This window comes from Pantherophis guttatus, chromosome 7 (assembly GCF_059756535.1).
Source record: "Pantherophis guttatus breed Tessera chromosome 7, ASM5975653v1, whole genome shotgun sequence".
Lineage (NCBI taxonomy): Eukaryota > Metazoa > Chordata > Lepidosauria > Squamata > Colubridae > Pantherophis > Pantherophis guttatus.
In genome coordinates this window covers 2492153-2507802 of record NC_142069.1, presented here as the reverse complement: position 1 = coordinate 2507802, position 15650 = coordinate 2492153, and the positions used below count along the sequence as shown (strand labels likewise).

The 15650-nt window shown below is 43.2% G+C and overlaps 1 protein-coding gene across 1 annotated transcript in view; it reads left to right on the top strand.

Moving 5' to 3' along the window:
* Positions 1 to 11640, top strand: part of UBE2H (ubiquitin conjugating enzyme E2 H) — a 62270-nt gene extending 50630 nt beyond the window's left edge. The window contains exons 4-7 of the mRNA XM_087874399.1: positions 1297 to 1336; positions 4715 to 4767; positions 6551 to 6679; positions 7243 to 11640. Coding sequence (XP_087730525.1) covers positions 1297 to 1336; positions 4715 to 4767; positions 6551 to 6679; positions 7243 to 7367 — 347 coding nt within the window. The 3' untranslated portion in view covers positions 7368 to 11640. The remainder of the gene's footprint in view (positions 1 to 1296; positions 1337 to 4714; positions 4768 to 6550; positions 6680 to 7242) is intronic.
* Positions 11641 to 15650: the final 4010 nt, after the last annotated feature.

Genomic DNA, 15650 nt, shown 5'->3' with positions numbered 1-15650 from the left:
CTTTCTAGCCGAGCCCCTTCACCCCTACACCAAACCGGCGTTAACCATTTCAGATTTCTGTTTAATTTTTATTCAGGTATAAGAGATCCGATCTGGGTACCTTGCCATGCTATCCAAGTCTTTTGAGCCCGCTCTTCGCCCCGTGTTTTAATTTCAAGATATTTGACCATCTGCTGAGCCTGGCCTCCTCCTCAGGAGTGCATGGCTCAACCACCTGGAGTGTTGCTTCCTTCGCTCTTGGAAATCTCAGATAATTTGCTTTAAAAAAAAAAAAAAAGCTTCTTTAGATATATTCAGTCATTAATGATGGAGTCTGATTTCTGAGCAGTTTTTCCTTAACCCGACAATTCACCTCTGGGAATCTACCACCAGTTTTTTGTGGGGAGTTGAGTACAGGTGGTCCTCGAGTTACGACCACAAATTCAGCCCCAAATTTCCATCACTGAGGAAAGCCGTTGTTAAGTGAATTTCACCCCATATTACAACTTTTCTTGCCACTGTTCTTAAGCAAATCTGGCTTTCCCCGTTGATTTTGCTGGTCCGAGGCTGATTGATCGCAAAAGGGGGTCACATGATCCCAGGATTCCGCAACCCGTCATAAGTACACGCCGATTGCCAAGCACCTGAATTTTGACCACGTGACTGGGGATGCTGCAATCGTCGTAAGTGCGAGGACGGGTTGGAAGTTGCTTTTTCAGCAGTCTGTCATAACTCCAGACCGCCTCTAAACAAATGGTTGTAAGTCGAGGACTTCCTGCAATGTTGTGGTTTGCAAGAACTGGAGATTTGAGAAACCTTGGATAGATTGACTCCAGAAATAAGGATGACGGCTATTTAAAAAAAAAAAAGGGTAAGAGAGTCACTAAGCAGGGATCTCCAAACATGGCAACTTTTAAGACTTGTGGACTTCAGCTCCCAGAATTCCTCAGCCAGCATGAGTTAGAACAATTAACGATTAATTAATTAGCAGAACAATTAACCAGTAGAACGACTTGCCTCCAGATGTTGTGGGTGCTCCAACACTGGAAATTTTTCAGGACAACCTTTTGGTCTCCTTCCAGAGCAGGGGGTTGGACTAGCAGACCTCCAAGGTCCCTTCCAACTCTGTTATCCTGAGGAATTCTGGGAGTTGAAGCCCACAAGTCTTAAAAGTGGTCAAGCTGGGAGAGACCCCTGACTTAGAGAATAGGATTCGAGAGGATTTTTCCCACCGTTGAGCTCTTATATCTCCTTTTGGCAAATGCTGAAAGTTTGCTTGAAGTTGTTCTAACGTCCCTTGTGTTTCTCTCCTCTTAGGATTCATGAATAAAATTTTTCATCCCAACATTGACGAAGCGTAAGTGACTTATGTTTGCGTTGAAATTATTATATTTTGTTGCAGGCGGGAATGGGGTGAGGTTTGGTTCCCATGTTTCTCCAATCCTACAACAGGAGGCATACAACGTAATACAACGTAAAGCTGTATTTTTTTCAACCTTGGGGATTTTAAGATGGTTGAACTTCCAACTCCCAGAATTCCCCAGCCAGGGGAATTCTGGGAGTTGAAGTCCAGCCATGTTAAAGTCCCTATGGCTGAGAAACACTGACTTAAAAAGAGATTTTAAGCACCAGAATTCACAACTTTTTTCTTTAAGGAAAAGCTAAGGAGCTAAGCTGGTCTTCCAACTTCCATTCTCGTGAAATATGGGGTCCAGCATTGCTCATCCTGGCTTCAGATAAACCTCGCTAGTCTTAGACAGATACCGGAAGTGACTTGGCTTAGGAGTTATTTTTAAAATGCCAACTAGGAGCACAGCTGTCACCACCTATTAACTCACCTTGAGTTGATTTAAAGGCAGTTTCCAGTGCCCTGCGGCTTCCCTTCGCTTTCTCGGACACGAAGGGGAATTTGGAATCGAGCAGGGCCGTAACAGCTTCCCTTCCTCTGCCATCGTCTTCATGGCCCCAGATGCCTTATTGAAAAATTTTAAAAATTTAAAAATCGCAGCTTAGCTGTGGTGGGTGACGGTTCCTTTCTGATAAACTGGGCCTACAACTAGCCATTTTTTATACAGTGGCTATTCAGGCAAATGCCCCCCGAATTTCAACCTAGCCCGCATCTGGAATTCAGGAACAGCTGTGCAGTTTTTTTCGTCCGAATGCAGTGGGTATGGTGGTATTTAGGATAGAAACCTCTCCTGATCTGCGCCCTGCTTTATTTTAAATTTGCTATTTTGCTAGTTGTTTCTGCTTCAAAACCTTGGTTTTTATAAAAGACCCCAGGCCTTGAGTTCTCAGCTCTTGCGAAATGTGAATGTGTCCAGTCGTCATCTTCTTCTTCTTCTTCTTCTTCTTCTTCTTCTTCTTCTTCTTCTTCTTCTTCTTCTTCTTCTTCTTCTTCTTCTTCTTCTTCTTCTTCTTCTTCTTCTTCTTCTTCTTCTTCTTCTTCTTCTTCTTCTTCTTCTTCTTCTTCTTCTTCTTCTTCTTCTTCTTCTTCTCCTCCTCCTCCTCCTCCTCCTCCTCCTCCTCCTCCTCCTCCTCCTCCTCCTCTTCCTCTTCTTCCTCTTCCTCCTCTTCTCCTTCTCCTATATCGGTCATTGGACGTTGGTGATCCTATTTTTATCAACAGCTACACGAAAAAGTGCTCCTGAGTTTTGCCCAAACCCGTCCCTTAGATTTTGAAGCCATTAAAATTCTTCTGCCTGGACCTCCTTTGCCTTTAATCTTCCCTTGGAGGATTTTATTTTATTTATTTATTTTATTTTATTTCTATACCGCCCTTCTCCTACTCAGGGCGGTATACAGCTGAGATAAAACATAGCATATAAAATTTAAAAAACAGTTTAAAAAACAATTAAATAATTTTGGCCCAAAATTTTGGCCCAAAATTTAAAACAACCCAATTAAACACGAAGTGAAGTGAAACCGGATTAAGTGAAGGATGCCGTATTTTTCCGTATTTTCACATCACATGTCCGAAATATTCCAACTTTTGCTTTTTTTACGCTTTTGATGATTTCCCTTGGCTTTTCCCAGGCGGCTTATCCCCTCCTCCTTTCTGATTTTGTCAAGCCACCTTATAACGTAACGGCTGCCCATCAATCCACATTTCAAACGCTTCTAAGTCTTTTCAAGGGGCTTTCTGGCCAGAGATCCAACTCTCCACTCCATAGAGCAGGATCGAAAAGATGTAACATTTGACAAGCCTCATTTTTCAATCTTGGGCTTACGTCGTGACCTTTTTCGTTTGGAAGAACGCTGTTCGAGGTTTCTCTATCCTTGTCGTCCAGCGTTACGGGCGTGAAAACCACTAGATTTTCCTGGGGTGGCAAGAATCGCCTTGCAAAGTTGAGCGAGGCTGGGACCCCTTTGGGAAGAGGGGTTGGGGGGGCAACAGAGAGAGGCCTTAAAACCTTGCAGGGCTGAAGTTATTTATGCCAAAATGTCCAATGAGGCACAAAAATGGTCCCCAAATGTTTGGATTCACAAGCTCGGGGAGTATTGTTCAAAATTTTGGCCCCGATTGGCTTAAAGCAATGTTTTCTCAACCTTGGGGAGGTGAAGATGGGTTGGACTTCAACTCCCAGAATTCCCCAGCCAGCTAAGCTGGCTGGGGAATTCTGGGAGTTGAAGTCCAACCCATCTTCACCCCAAAGTTGAGAAACACTGACTTAAAAGAGGTTTTAAACACCAGAATTCTCAACTTTTTTCTTTAATAAGGAGAAGCTAAGGAGCTAAGTTGGACTTCCAACTTGGGAAATATGGGAGGTCCGGCATTGCTCATCGTGGCTTATCCAGCTGGGGAATTCTGGGAATTGAAGTCCACCCGTCTCGCCAAGCTTGAGAAATTATTGACTTCGAGCCTTTTGTAGGAGTCTTGCAACAGTCCCACCAAGGAGGGCCTTTCAGCTTCAAAATAGAAGAAATATTTTGCACAGCCCGTGCTGCAATCCACGTTCATCCCTTGGTCTACTGGAGAGCTTGGCCAAGGAGGGCAGTTGACTTTTATGTAGACTTTCTCCTCCGGGACTCCAAAGCCTGGCTACCGAAAAAAAATTGGTTACGGAATTATAGCTGTCAAACTTGTGCCAATTTTTGGGAGATATCTATAACAATTTTGGGGGAAAATACATTTACTCACATACTTACCGGCTTCCCACTCACGTAAATTAGGGAGTGACCCTAACGGTTTGAGATCATGTATTTTCATAACAGGGATGTTATTATCCACTATTAATGTCAGTATTATTTTTTAATATATTGTATGTCTATTGCTGGTCGATGACCATAATATATATATATATATATATATATATATTTTAAATTTGATTTATATGCCGCCCTTCTCCAGAGACTCAGGGCGGCTTACAGTGCGTTAAGCAATAGCCTTCATACTTTTGTATATTTATACAAAGTCAGCTTATTGCCCCCACAAACTGGGTCCTCATTTTACCTACCTTAGAAAGGATGGAAGGCTGAGTCGACCTTGAGCCTAGGGAGATTCGAACTTGCAGTAATTGCAGGCAGCTGAATGTTAATAACAGGCTATTAGTCTGCTGCACCACCAGGCTCTAATAAAGTTATATTCTACTCGTCCCCTGATCTAGAAGCAGGATTTAAACTAAGATCAGGCCAGCTACTGCTCTTAACTTCCATGTGGCAGGGGCAAAGATTGAACTTGTCATTGAACTGTCATTGAACTGTCATTCAACTATCCTTGTTTGTTTGTTTCCAGGTCAGGAACCGTATGTCTAGATGTAATTAATCAGACTTGGACAGCTCTCTATGGTGAGGTTTTTTTTTTTTTTTTAAATCATTTCATTACCAAACTAGGTAACATCATCAGTGCTGGAAAGGGAGCGAGGCTTGCAAAGTGGAGGAAGAAAAAAGAGGAGGAGGAGGAAAAAGGGAGGAGGGAGGGACTGTGGGGTCCTTGGTGCTCTCTGACCTTGGTTGTTTTCTTGCAGACGTTTAATTACCAAACTAGATAACGCCATCAGTGTATTGAAATCTCTGCATCAAGAGCACCAAAGACCCTGCAATTAAAGATAAATTTGGGATTGTCAGATTCAAGATGCTCGTATAAAAGGACAGACTGTTTTGATTCTTGGGGATGGGGGCATCAGGACATTATTTGAGACCAAGAGAAAGGGTCTTTGGGTCAAACAGTAGAAGTCAGACATATACACCCGTCCTAGAACATCTGGGAACTCAAGAGAGGGAGGTGGGAAAAGAGGCATGAGGATCATCCAAAAGGAAAGGAAGCTTTTTTTTTTTGGACACCACAAATTGTTTTTCAAATCTTTTGGGTGTGTTTCTTTTCCTTAACACTTTTTTTAAAAATTAAGTATTGTAAAATTAAATACAAGCACAAACGAAGAGGGAGAGAATTGGAGAAAGAGAAGGAAAAAAACCAAGAGAAAGAGAGAGAGAGAATTCTTTATTGGCCAAGTGTGGATTGGACACAAAAGAAACTTGTCTTGGTGCATACGCTCTCAGTGTACATAAAAGACAAGATACAGTTGTCAAGAATCATAAGGTACAACACTTAATGATAGTCATAGGGAAACAGTCAATATAAATCTTAAGGATACCAGCAACAAGGTTACAGTCATACAGTCATACGTGGGAGGAGATGGGTGATAGGAACGATGAGAAAATTAATAGTAATGCAGACTTAGTAAATAGTTTGACAGTGTTGAGGGAATTATTTGTTAAGCAGAGTGATGGCATGGGGGGAAAAAACTGTCCTTGTGTCTAGTTGTTCTGGTGTGCAGGGCTCTATAGCGTCGTTTTGAGGGCAGGTGTTGAAACAGTTGATGTCCAGGATGCGAGGGGTCTGTAGGTATTTTCCCAGCCCTCTTTTTGACTTCTGCAGTAGACAGGTCCTCAATGGAAGGCAGGTTGTATTTAATTTTATTAAATACAAGCGCAAACAAAAAGGGAGAAAGTTGTCCTCTCCACCACTCCCCACCACCCCATATCCTGGGAATTCAAGATGGGAAGGGACACATCATAAGCCCTATTCCAGATCCTTTGTGGGGGTTCCCCCCCTTAAAAAAAATTATCATAGAATTAAATACAAGCACAAATGAAGAGGGAGAGAGTTGGAGAAAGAGAAGGGAAAACCCCAAAAGAGGTTCAAAAACAAAGAGAGAGAGAGAGAGAGAGAGAGAGAGAGAGAGAGAGAGAGAGAGGAAGGAAGGAAGGAAGGAAGGAAGGAAGGAAGGAAGGAAGGAAGGAAGGAAGGACGGACTCCCAACTTTTTTCAGGGGCAGTAAAATATTTGAAAGAGTGACCGCCTCTGCTTTAAGTTTCAAGTCCTTTCTGTGCCCTCAAAACCAGAGTGGGATTCACATCATTTACCTACCAGTTTGCCCACCACCAAAAATGTGAGCACGCGTGCCCTTTGCTCACATGCACCCAGCCTCCAAAACACGCCTAAATAGGACAGCATAGAGTCCGCGTGATTTCTGCTACCGGTTTGCCCGAACCGGCTGAATGCCACCTCTGCGCAAAACCCTCCCGAACTGTCAAAACCTAAAGCTTCTTTTTGCGTCCACTTTTTCAGATCTTACCAATATATTTGAGTCGTTCCTGCCCCAGTTGTTGGCCTACCCCAACCCCATAGACCCCCTTAATGGTGACGCCGCAGCCATGTACCTTCACCGACCAGAAGAATACAAGCAGAAAATTAAAGGTAAGGACCCCTAGGGGAAAAACATCGACAGGTGGTCCTCAGTTTATGACTGAATTACGGGTAGTCCTCGACTTAACGACCACTGTCAAGACCCAGATTTCAGTGGCTAAGCAAGGCAGCAGAGTAAGCTCAGCCCAAATATGAGCCATATTTGATGGATATATAGCTAGATGAGAGAGAGAGAGGATGGATGGACAGATAGATAGATAGATAGATGATAGATAGATAGATAGATACATAGATAGATGACAGATTGATGGATTGATGGATAGATAGATGATAGATAGATACCCTGTTTCCCCCAAAATAAGACATCCCCTGATAAAAAGTCCAATCGGGCTTTTGAGCGCATGGCAATAAGGCCAAGCACTTATTTCAGGGTTCAAAAAAAATATAAGACAGGGTCTTATTTTCGGGGAAACACAATAGGTAGGTAGAGAGAGAGAGAAATCGAGATGATAAGAGAGATTGGGAGATAGATGATAGAGAACGGATGGATAGATGGATTTTTTTCCTCTCTTGGAGTTGACCGTTAACATCTCCTTTTCCTCCTCTTCCTCCAGAATACATCCAGAAATATGCAACAGAGGAAGCCCTCAAAGAGCAGGAAGAAGGCACCGGCGACAGCTCTTCGGAGAGCTCCATGTCTGACTTTTCAGAGGACGAGGCCCAGGATATGGAATTGTAGTAGGAGCGGCCGTCCTGCTTTTCCTCCCCCCCGAGAGACTTGACTTCTTCCTAACCATGCGCTGAGAAGCAGACTTATAACATTCATATTTAAACAAAAGCAATTTTTTATTACTAAACAAGGTTTTTATGAATAATAGCATTCAGATATATATACATATATATATATCACCCTTTAGATCTTGATTTTTTTTTTTTTTTTTTTTTGGTCATTTCTCAAGAGCCCCCCCTGCCCCCCGTCCCCTGTCCCCGTTCAAAAAAAAAAAATGCATCGCGGTGCGTTTCCGACATTCCACTTGGTAGCAATATGAACCCGGGTGCATGCTGGCATCTCTTCGTGATTCCATTTCAGCTGAGTTCAAACTCCCTTTTCCTCCTCCTCCTCCTCCCCCCGAAATCTGTTGCTTCGCTCGGGAAAGAATCTGGATAATGCCTCTTTCCCCCCCCCCTTTTTTTTTTTTTAATCGCCCTCCGTTTTTTCTTTTTTCCTTTCTTTTTTTCTTTTTAAATCGAGCGTTCCAAAGACAGCAAAACACACCCTTGGATGCAAATGCGGAACAGCACTTTGAGAATGTAAAGTAGAAGATTTTTTTTTTGGGTGGGGGGGGAAGGAAGGAAAGGGGGGGGCGTGTGCGATTTCATCGATGGAAAAATATAAGGCCGTGAAGTCCCAACGGTGTTTCTACATTTTTTGTTTTTGTTTTTCCAACCTGGCTGCTTATTAGAAAACCTTTTTTTCGATGGAGTTCACCTTATTATTATTTTTTTTAATTTTTCATTCTTTTTTTTTTTTCTTTCAAAAACCAAAACAAAACCCCCAACAAGAGCCACCAACTGAATGCATGGAGTTTCTTGACGTGTCCGATATTTTTTTTTACGAAGCAGCTGTGATTCTGAGTATAGTATGCTTTTTTTTTAAAAATTTTTTTCCCCTTAAACGGACTTCCTGTCTGCTTAGACTGGTGATGGAGGTGATGATGGTAATGTTTTTTTTTTTTTCTTTGAAGTTGGCCGGGGAGGGGAGGCAAGGTGTGTGTGAAACGCTGGAAGGCCAGCGTGGAAAGTCAAATGTAAGCCGTTCTTGTTCCTCTGGAGTCTCGGTTTCCTCTGGAGTCTCGGATCGAGGAAGCGAGCCAGTCCTTTCGAAGGGTGGTGAGGTGGTCTCTTTAACTCGAAGTACCTTGAACCCAATCCATTCTGGTCCTCTGTTTCCAAACCACCAGCAGTAGGGATTCTACACACACACACTCACTCACTCACTCACTCTCGTTCTCTTGACACTTCTGCAAACAGCTTCCAGGAGAACATCTGGAAGAGTTTTGTGCTCCAGGTGGATTTGACCAAAGTGCCGCGAGCCGGTGGGGAAAAAAAAGGATGCTCTGGCACTTGGTTAGTAATGCTCTCCTCACCACTTTGCTTTTCCTTTGCTGTCTGCTTCGCCGTGCTGTGTGAGCTGGCCAGATGTTCTGAGAAAGTCCCACCACGTTCGGCAGGACGCAGTGCTCCTTTTGAAGAAGGGGAGGGCGGATTAATATCGAAGGTGGTGTCAGAGGGGCTCCAAATTTCTTCTTTCCTTGACGGATCGACTTCCCGATGGCTCCATACCGCCCTTCCCCTTCGACGGGAAGGAAAGAGCCTTAGACCAGAAACGATGATGGTTGTCTATGGTTGATAGCAAGAATGTCCCCTTGAGATGGATGTTGCTTCCTCTGGATTTCTAGAGATGTGGGGGGGACAGGATGTTGAGTCGAGGGCTCAGGGGGGGTTGGTGCATCTTGTAGTATCGTCATCAGAACATGGGTGAATCAAGAATGTTGACTGTCAAAAAGATTGCGCCCTTCCTTTCCACCCGTTCCTTCTTAAATGCCATCGGAGTTTGAAATTGGGGAGTTTGTGGGTGCGTAGATCTGTGTGTGTGTTTTGGGGAGGGAGGGCTGACGGAACGAGTCCGATCTTCAACCGCGATCCCTTCCTTCCTTCCTTCCTTCCTTCCTTCCTTCCTTCCTTCCTTCCTTCCTTCCTTCCCCACGTGGAAAGATCTGTAAAGTAGGCTTTGAATCAGCACGGGGATTTTCATTCGAATAAAGCAAAAGAGCTTATCGCGTCTTGGGCATACAGAGCGAGAACAAAACCCAACAACCCGCAAAAATTATTCATAGTCACTTTTTTTTTTGTTTTTTTCCCTTGAAAATGTTTTTTCGTGTGTGTGTGTGGAAAGCAGTGAAATTAGATTGCGGTGAGCAGCTGAACTGATGCTGGAATAGGAGACCCTAGTTTTTGTCACTCTGGATCTTGATGGAAGATAAGAAGGATCTTTTAAATCCGCATTTCTCGATTTTTAAGATGGGCAGAACTTCAACTCCCAGAATTCCCCAGCCCTGGGGGATTCTGGGAGTTGAAGTCCCGCCCATCTTAAAAAGAGGCCCAAATCGAGAAACGCGGATTTGATTCCCTGTCCCTAACCCGGTGCCCTCCTGCAATTGCCACCCCATCCCCATCCTCCCCAGCCGGCGGGGAGGAGTGCACGATGGGCTTGGTCTGCCTTAAATGTGCTGCTAATTGGTTGACCTGTGCAATGATCTCTAGATTTTGAGTGCCAAGCTATCTATCATGATAGGACTACCACTTTTGAGCAAACTAAACCATTCTTCTCCCCAAGGTTGTACATATATAGAGATAGATAGATATATTAATACGCTAGTGTTCTAATTTCCCTTTACGAAGGCAAACCTTTTCTCTTTTTTCGAAACAATAAAGTCTGATATTTTGAGATTTTTTTTGAACGCTCATAAATTAATATCCCTCCCCCCCTTTTTTTTTTAAAAAAAAAAAATCCCGTACCTCCGGCCAAGCAAAACCACAATTCTGGTTTTAATTAAGGAGCGAAAATTAACCAAATTTCCGACAGAAAGATGACCCATGTCGGCACCAAATTCTGCTCCCCCTCCCCCCCGAAATTAGCCCTGCCAACTCTTTTTGATTTGCAAAGGTCCTTTTTGGGGCATCTCCTCTGGAACATTCGTGGCTGAGATGAAAGTTGAAGGTGATCCTCCTCCTTTCTGGAATTTAGTTCTTTAACGTAGGTATCACACCCACACCGTTGCAAATCTTTTCTGACATCCCTTGACGTAGGCGTTGAGTTGACCTAGAGATTACAGTTGGCCAAAGGTTGGCGAGAACAAGCTTAAAGGAGACATTTGGTGAGGAAACATCTCAGAAGCTTTGACTTAAAATGGAGCAGGTTTCAGCTCGGTCACCTTCCCATCCTTGATCTTGAGACAAGCTGGTACTTTCTCCGTTTCTTCCTTCCTTTCTCTGGGTGGTTTAATCTCCAACAACGGTCTTCATTTCATGACACTGTCATCCAAACCGCCAACCGTTGTTGAGTTGACGTTGGCTGAACGAATCCCTCGGGAACGTCTTGCCGTCCATCTGGGACGCTTCCCGTGTCCTTTTCGAATTGCAAACTAGACCTGTCTTCGGCGGGCGGGGGAATGACTATTTTCTGGAGGCCACCAAACTTTTCATCCATCTCTTCACCTTCTTTCCCGATTGATCTGTCAAGCAATCTTCTCAAGCCACCCTTGAGGTATCTTAAAAGCGAGTTAAAAAAAACTGCGACGCCACAGGTCACACTGACCAGATGACCCCGAGTCTTGTCCCCTTTCATTCAAGTTGGGAGATTTTGTATTTTTGTGGTTCGGAGCAGAGTTGAGTCCTTCCTGAGAACTTCAGTGAAGTTCTCCTGGATGGTTTGAGAACTTCAGTGAAGGTCTCCTGAATTGGTTGGTTGGTGTCTTTCAGAGCGAGGTGGAGATACAGACGAGACAGATGGAAAATACTTCAGCTTTGAGTGTCCTGCAGCTCAGATTTGGGAACGAGGGGTGGTCGGCGCATCGTGCACCATTCCGGTTTGGGATCTGGGATGTCGCTTTCTTGCGGGTGGGGTGGGTGCCCCCTTAAAAATTGCCAGGTTTTTTTTTTTTTCCAAGTTTTTGCTTAATTTCCCGGAGTGTATTTGGTACATTGTGTGAATACTTAAAGAGGTCAAACGGGATGCCCGGCCCTCCCCTTGGCTGCCCCAATTCTCCTCTGCCCCATTTCCCTTCTTGGCATTGCGATGATGCGGATGGCGGCGGCATTGAGGGTGGCGAGTGGGCAGAATCCCCCCCCCGTGGCGAATGCCTCTGCTAAGGATTATAACCTCTCAGAATAGTTGTGTATAATTAAAGAAACTGTAAACTTTTTAAAAAATAAAATATGTATATACCTTGGCCCCTTTGGACTGGTAGTAATTACTGCGAGCGGGTAGATTAAAACCCTGAGCACTTTTCGGCTTTTTTTTTTTAAAAAGGGGGGGGCCCTTCAGAGGGGTTGACGGTCTGGAATGCAGAGAGTCCTCGATTTATAACGATTTGAAAAAAAGAGACAAAGGGGCCTCACACTTAGTGACGGTTGGCTCATTCTAACGGTCACGGAATCAAAAATTTGGGGTGCATAGTAACCGGCATGTATTTACAATGGTTGCAATATCCCAGGGGTCACGTCATCGTTTTTTGGGACCTTCCCAGCTGGTTTCTGGCAAGCAGTGTTAATGGGGGAAGGCGGATTCGTTTAACGGCCACATGATTCACTTAACAACTGGGGCAAAAACAATCATAACACATGGGATAAGTCACTTAACAGCCACTTCACTTAACCGTGGAAATTCTGGTCATTAATGGAAGACTACAGTTTTCCTAAAACGCACGTACAAGCACTGATACTCCGGATTTACTAGCAGCTGCCACCGTGGTGGATGGGTTTTGGGGGATTATTGATTGGTGGGCTTTGTGCATTGCACGAAGCAGGGGTAAAATATCTCCTCTGCAGCCCAATACCCCTTTTTTGGTGAATTTCTTTTATTATTAGAAGCGAAGCAGGCTTGCAAGAGACGAGCTGACTTTCAATGCGAAGCAGGCAGAACTAAATATTTATGACCATGATTTATGAGAAAGAAATGTTTGGCTGGGAAAATAGGCTTAAAAAGATCTCACCGAGGCTTAACAAGCCAGCTTTCTGCAGCAAAATAACGAAACCAGGTCAAAAATGGATTTCAGCAGTCTAATCTTAGGGGGACAGAAATCCACGGAGACCCCCTGCCATGCTGGGATTAAGCTGGTTATGAGCTTTAATGCAATTCATTTGGTTTTTACCTTAAATCGGTTGTGCGAACCGCTGATTCATCAAGACGCTATGAAGAAAGCAAAGAAAAGGGATTATTTTCTAGGGAAAAGGAGAACTGGAAAGGACATGATAGAAGTCCTCCAATATTTGAGGGGCTGCCCCAAAGAAGAAGGGGGTCAACTTTTTATTCTCCAAAGCACCAGAAAGCAGGAGAAGCAGAAGCAACAACGGATGGAAATGAATAAAGGAGAGGAGCAACCTGGCAATAAGGAGAAACTTCCTGACAGTGAGGACAATTAATCAGTGGAACTCCTTGCCACCAGAAGTGGTGGGTGCTCCATCACTGGAGGTTTTTAAGAAGAGACTGGAGAGCCACCTGTCTGGAATGGTATAGGTCAGGGGTCAGCAACCTGCCGCTCTGGAGCCGCATGTGGCTCTTTAATTCCTCTGCCGCGGCTCCCTGTCACTCAAAATATGCGTCACAACCGCCAATGTGCAACACCTGCCGGCACGCGATATATTGAGCTTTTCAACTCCTGGTAGGCCAACCATGGATAAATCCAAGAAAAGAAAAGTTTCAGAACGTTTAATTCAACTACGTATGCTAGTTTTTGGGCCGCTCGAGAAACAGTCAGGCACGGGAAGGGTTTTTGTGGCTCCCGGTGTTTTCTTTTCTGTGGGAAATGGATCCAAATGGCTCTTTGAGTGTTTAAGGTTGCAGAGCCCTGGAATAGGTTCTCTTGCTTGAGCAGGGGGTTGGACTAGAAGACCTCAAGGTCCCTTCCAGCCCTAGGTCTCTATGATTCGATAAGATACATTGGATGGATGGATGGATGGATGGATGGATGGATGGATGGATGGATGGATGGATATATTTGTGTGTGTGTGTGTGTGAGAGAGAGAGAGAGATGATACATAGATGATAGATATTTAATAGATAGATAGATTATAAATAAATGATCGATAGAGGTAGATAAATAGAGATAGTATTGATTAGAGATAGATTATAAAATACTTGATAGAGGTAGATAGATAAATAGAGATAGTATTGATTATAGATAGAAAGATAGATTATAAATAAATGATTGATAGAGGTAGATAAATAAAAAGAGTATAGATTATAAATAGATTATAAATAAATGATTGATAGAGGTAGATAAATAGAGATCGTATTGATTATAGATAGATTATAAATAAATACTTGATAGAGGTAGATAAATAGAGATAGTATTGATTATAGATAGATGGATAGATAGATTATAAATAAATGATTGATAGAGGTAGATAGATAAATAGAGATAGTATTGATTACAGATAGATTATAAATAAATGATTGATAGAGGTAGAGATAGTATTGATTATAGATAGATTATAAATAAATGATTGACAGAAGTAGATAGAGTATTGATTATAAATAGATAGATTATAAATAAATGATTGATAGAGGTAGATAAATAAATAGAGATAGTATTGATTATAGATAGATAGATAGATAGATAGATAGATAGATAGATAGATAGATAGATAGATAGGACAGAAAGAGAAAGAGTGATAAGATACATTAGAGAGACAGACAGACAGACGGATAGATGGATAGATGGAACAGAAGTTGCCACCAGAAGTTGTGAATGCTCCCTCACTGGAGGTTTTCAAGAAGAGCCTGGACAGCCACCTGTCTGGAATGACATAGGGTCTCCTGCTTGATCAGGGGGTTGGACTAGAAGACCTCCAAGGTCCCTTCCAACTCTATTCTGACTGATTTCATGCAAGGTGGGCAGAGAACAGGGATTTCAATCATTGGGAGAAGCTGCACACATACGATCTTTGGTACTTCGGAGAACGGGTCGACAGCTTCCTCTTTGCGGCTGCCCCTCAAATATTGGAACACTGCTATGAGGGGCGTCGTTATTTTGACCGGTCACTAAACGAATGGTGGCAAATAAATTTGAATAAAAGTCAAGACTGGATTGGAGTCCAGCGAGGCTAATTCCAGCAAATGCCAATTTTTCCAGTGCATTAATGAATGCCAGCAATATTCTGATTGGTCGACAGGTGGCACCCACGGAGCATAAATCAAGGACGATCCGGTGGCTAGCATTTTTTCCTGCGAACACATGTTATTCAGAGGCTCAATGACTCAAATCACAATAGAGTTGGAAGGGACCTTGGAGGTCTTCTAGTCCAGCCCCCTGCTCTAAACCCTAAACCATTTCAGAGAAATGGCTGTCCAATTTTTTTTTCTTAAAAACATCCAGTGTTGGGAGCATCCACAACTTCTGGTGGCAAGCTGTTCCACTGGTTAATTGTCCTCATTGTTAGGAAGTTTCTCCTTAATTCCAGATGGCTTCTCTCTCGTTGATTGATTTCCATCCATTGTTTCTTGTTCTGCCTTCAGGTGCTTTGGAGAATAAATTGACCCCCTTTTCTTTGGGGGAGCCCCTCTGGAGAGCTGCTAATACTGGAGTGCTGCTAATGTCCTCCCCCTTAGTCCTTTCCTTCTCTACACTGGCCAAATTCAAATTCTTCAACCGTTCTTCATATATTTTGGTCTCTGGGCCTTTGATCCTCTTAGTTGCTCTTCTTTGCACTTTTTCCAAAGTTTCAATGTCTTTTTTTTTCCTTCTAATCTGGTGACCAAAACTGGATTCCAGGTTATTAAGATTTTATAAAGCAGTTCAGTTTTCGTGATTGCAGCTCAATCCCAAAAGTGATCGGATGGATCAGAAGCAACCACGAAATATCTTATCAGGATGTGTTACCTGCAAAAAAAAACACCCAAAAAATGCAGAGGTATGGAAGAATTTCTTTCAAAAGACATTTTTAATTCAAAACCTCCACTTTTGCAAACAGCAGGCCAAGTCGTTAAAAACAGAATAGCGGGTAGAAGTAACACAGGCAGTCCTTGATTTACAACATTTAGTGCCGGCTCGAAGTTATAGCAACACTGAAAAAAAGTCACGTATGACCATGTTTCACACTTAACGACGGTTTCAGCATCCCCATGGCCACTTGATTTACATTCAGATGCTTAGCAACTGACATTTATGACGGCGGCGGCATCCCCGGAGTCACCTGAACCCCTTTTGCGACCTTCTGATAAGTCAGTGGGGGAAGCAGG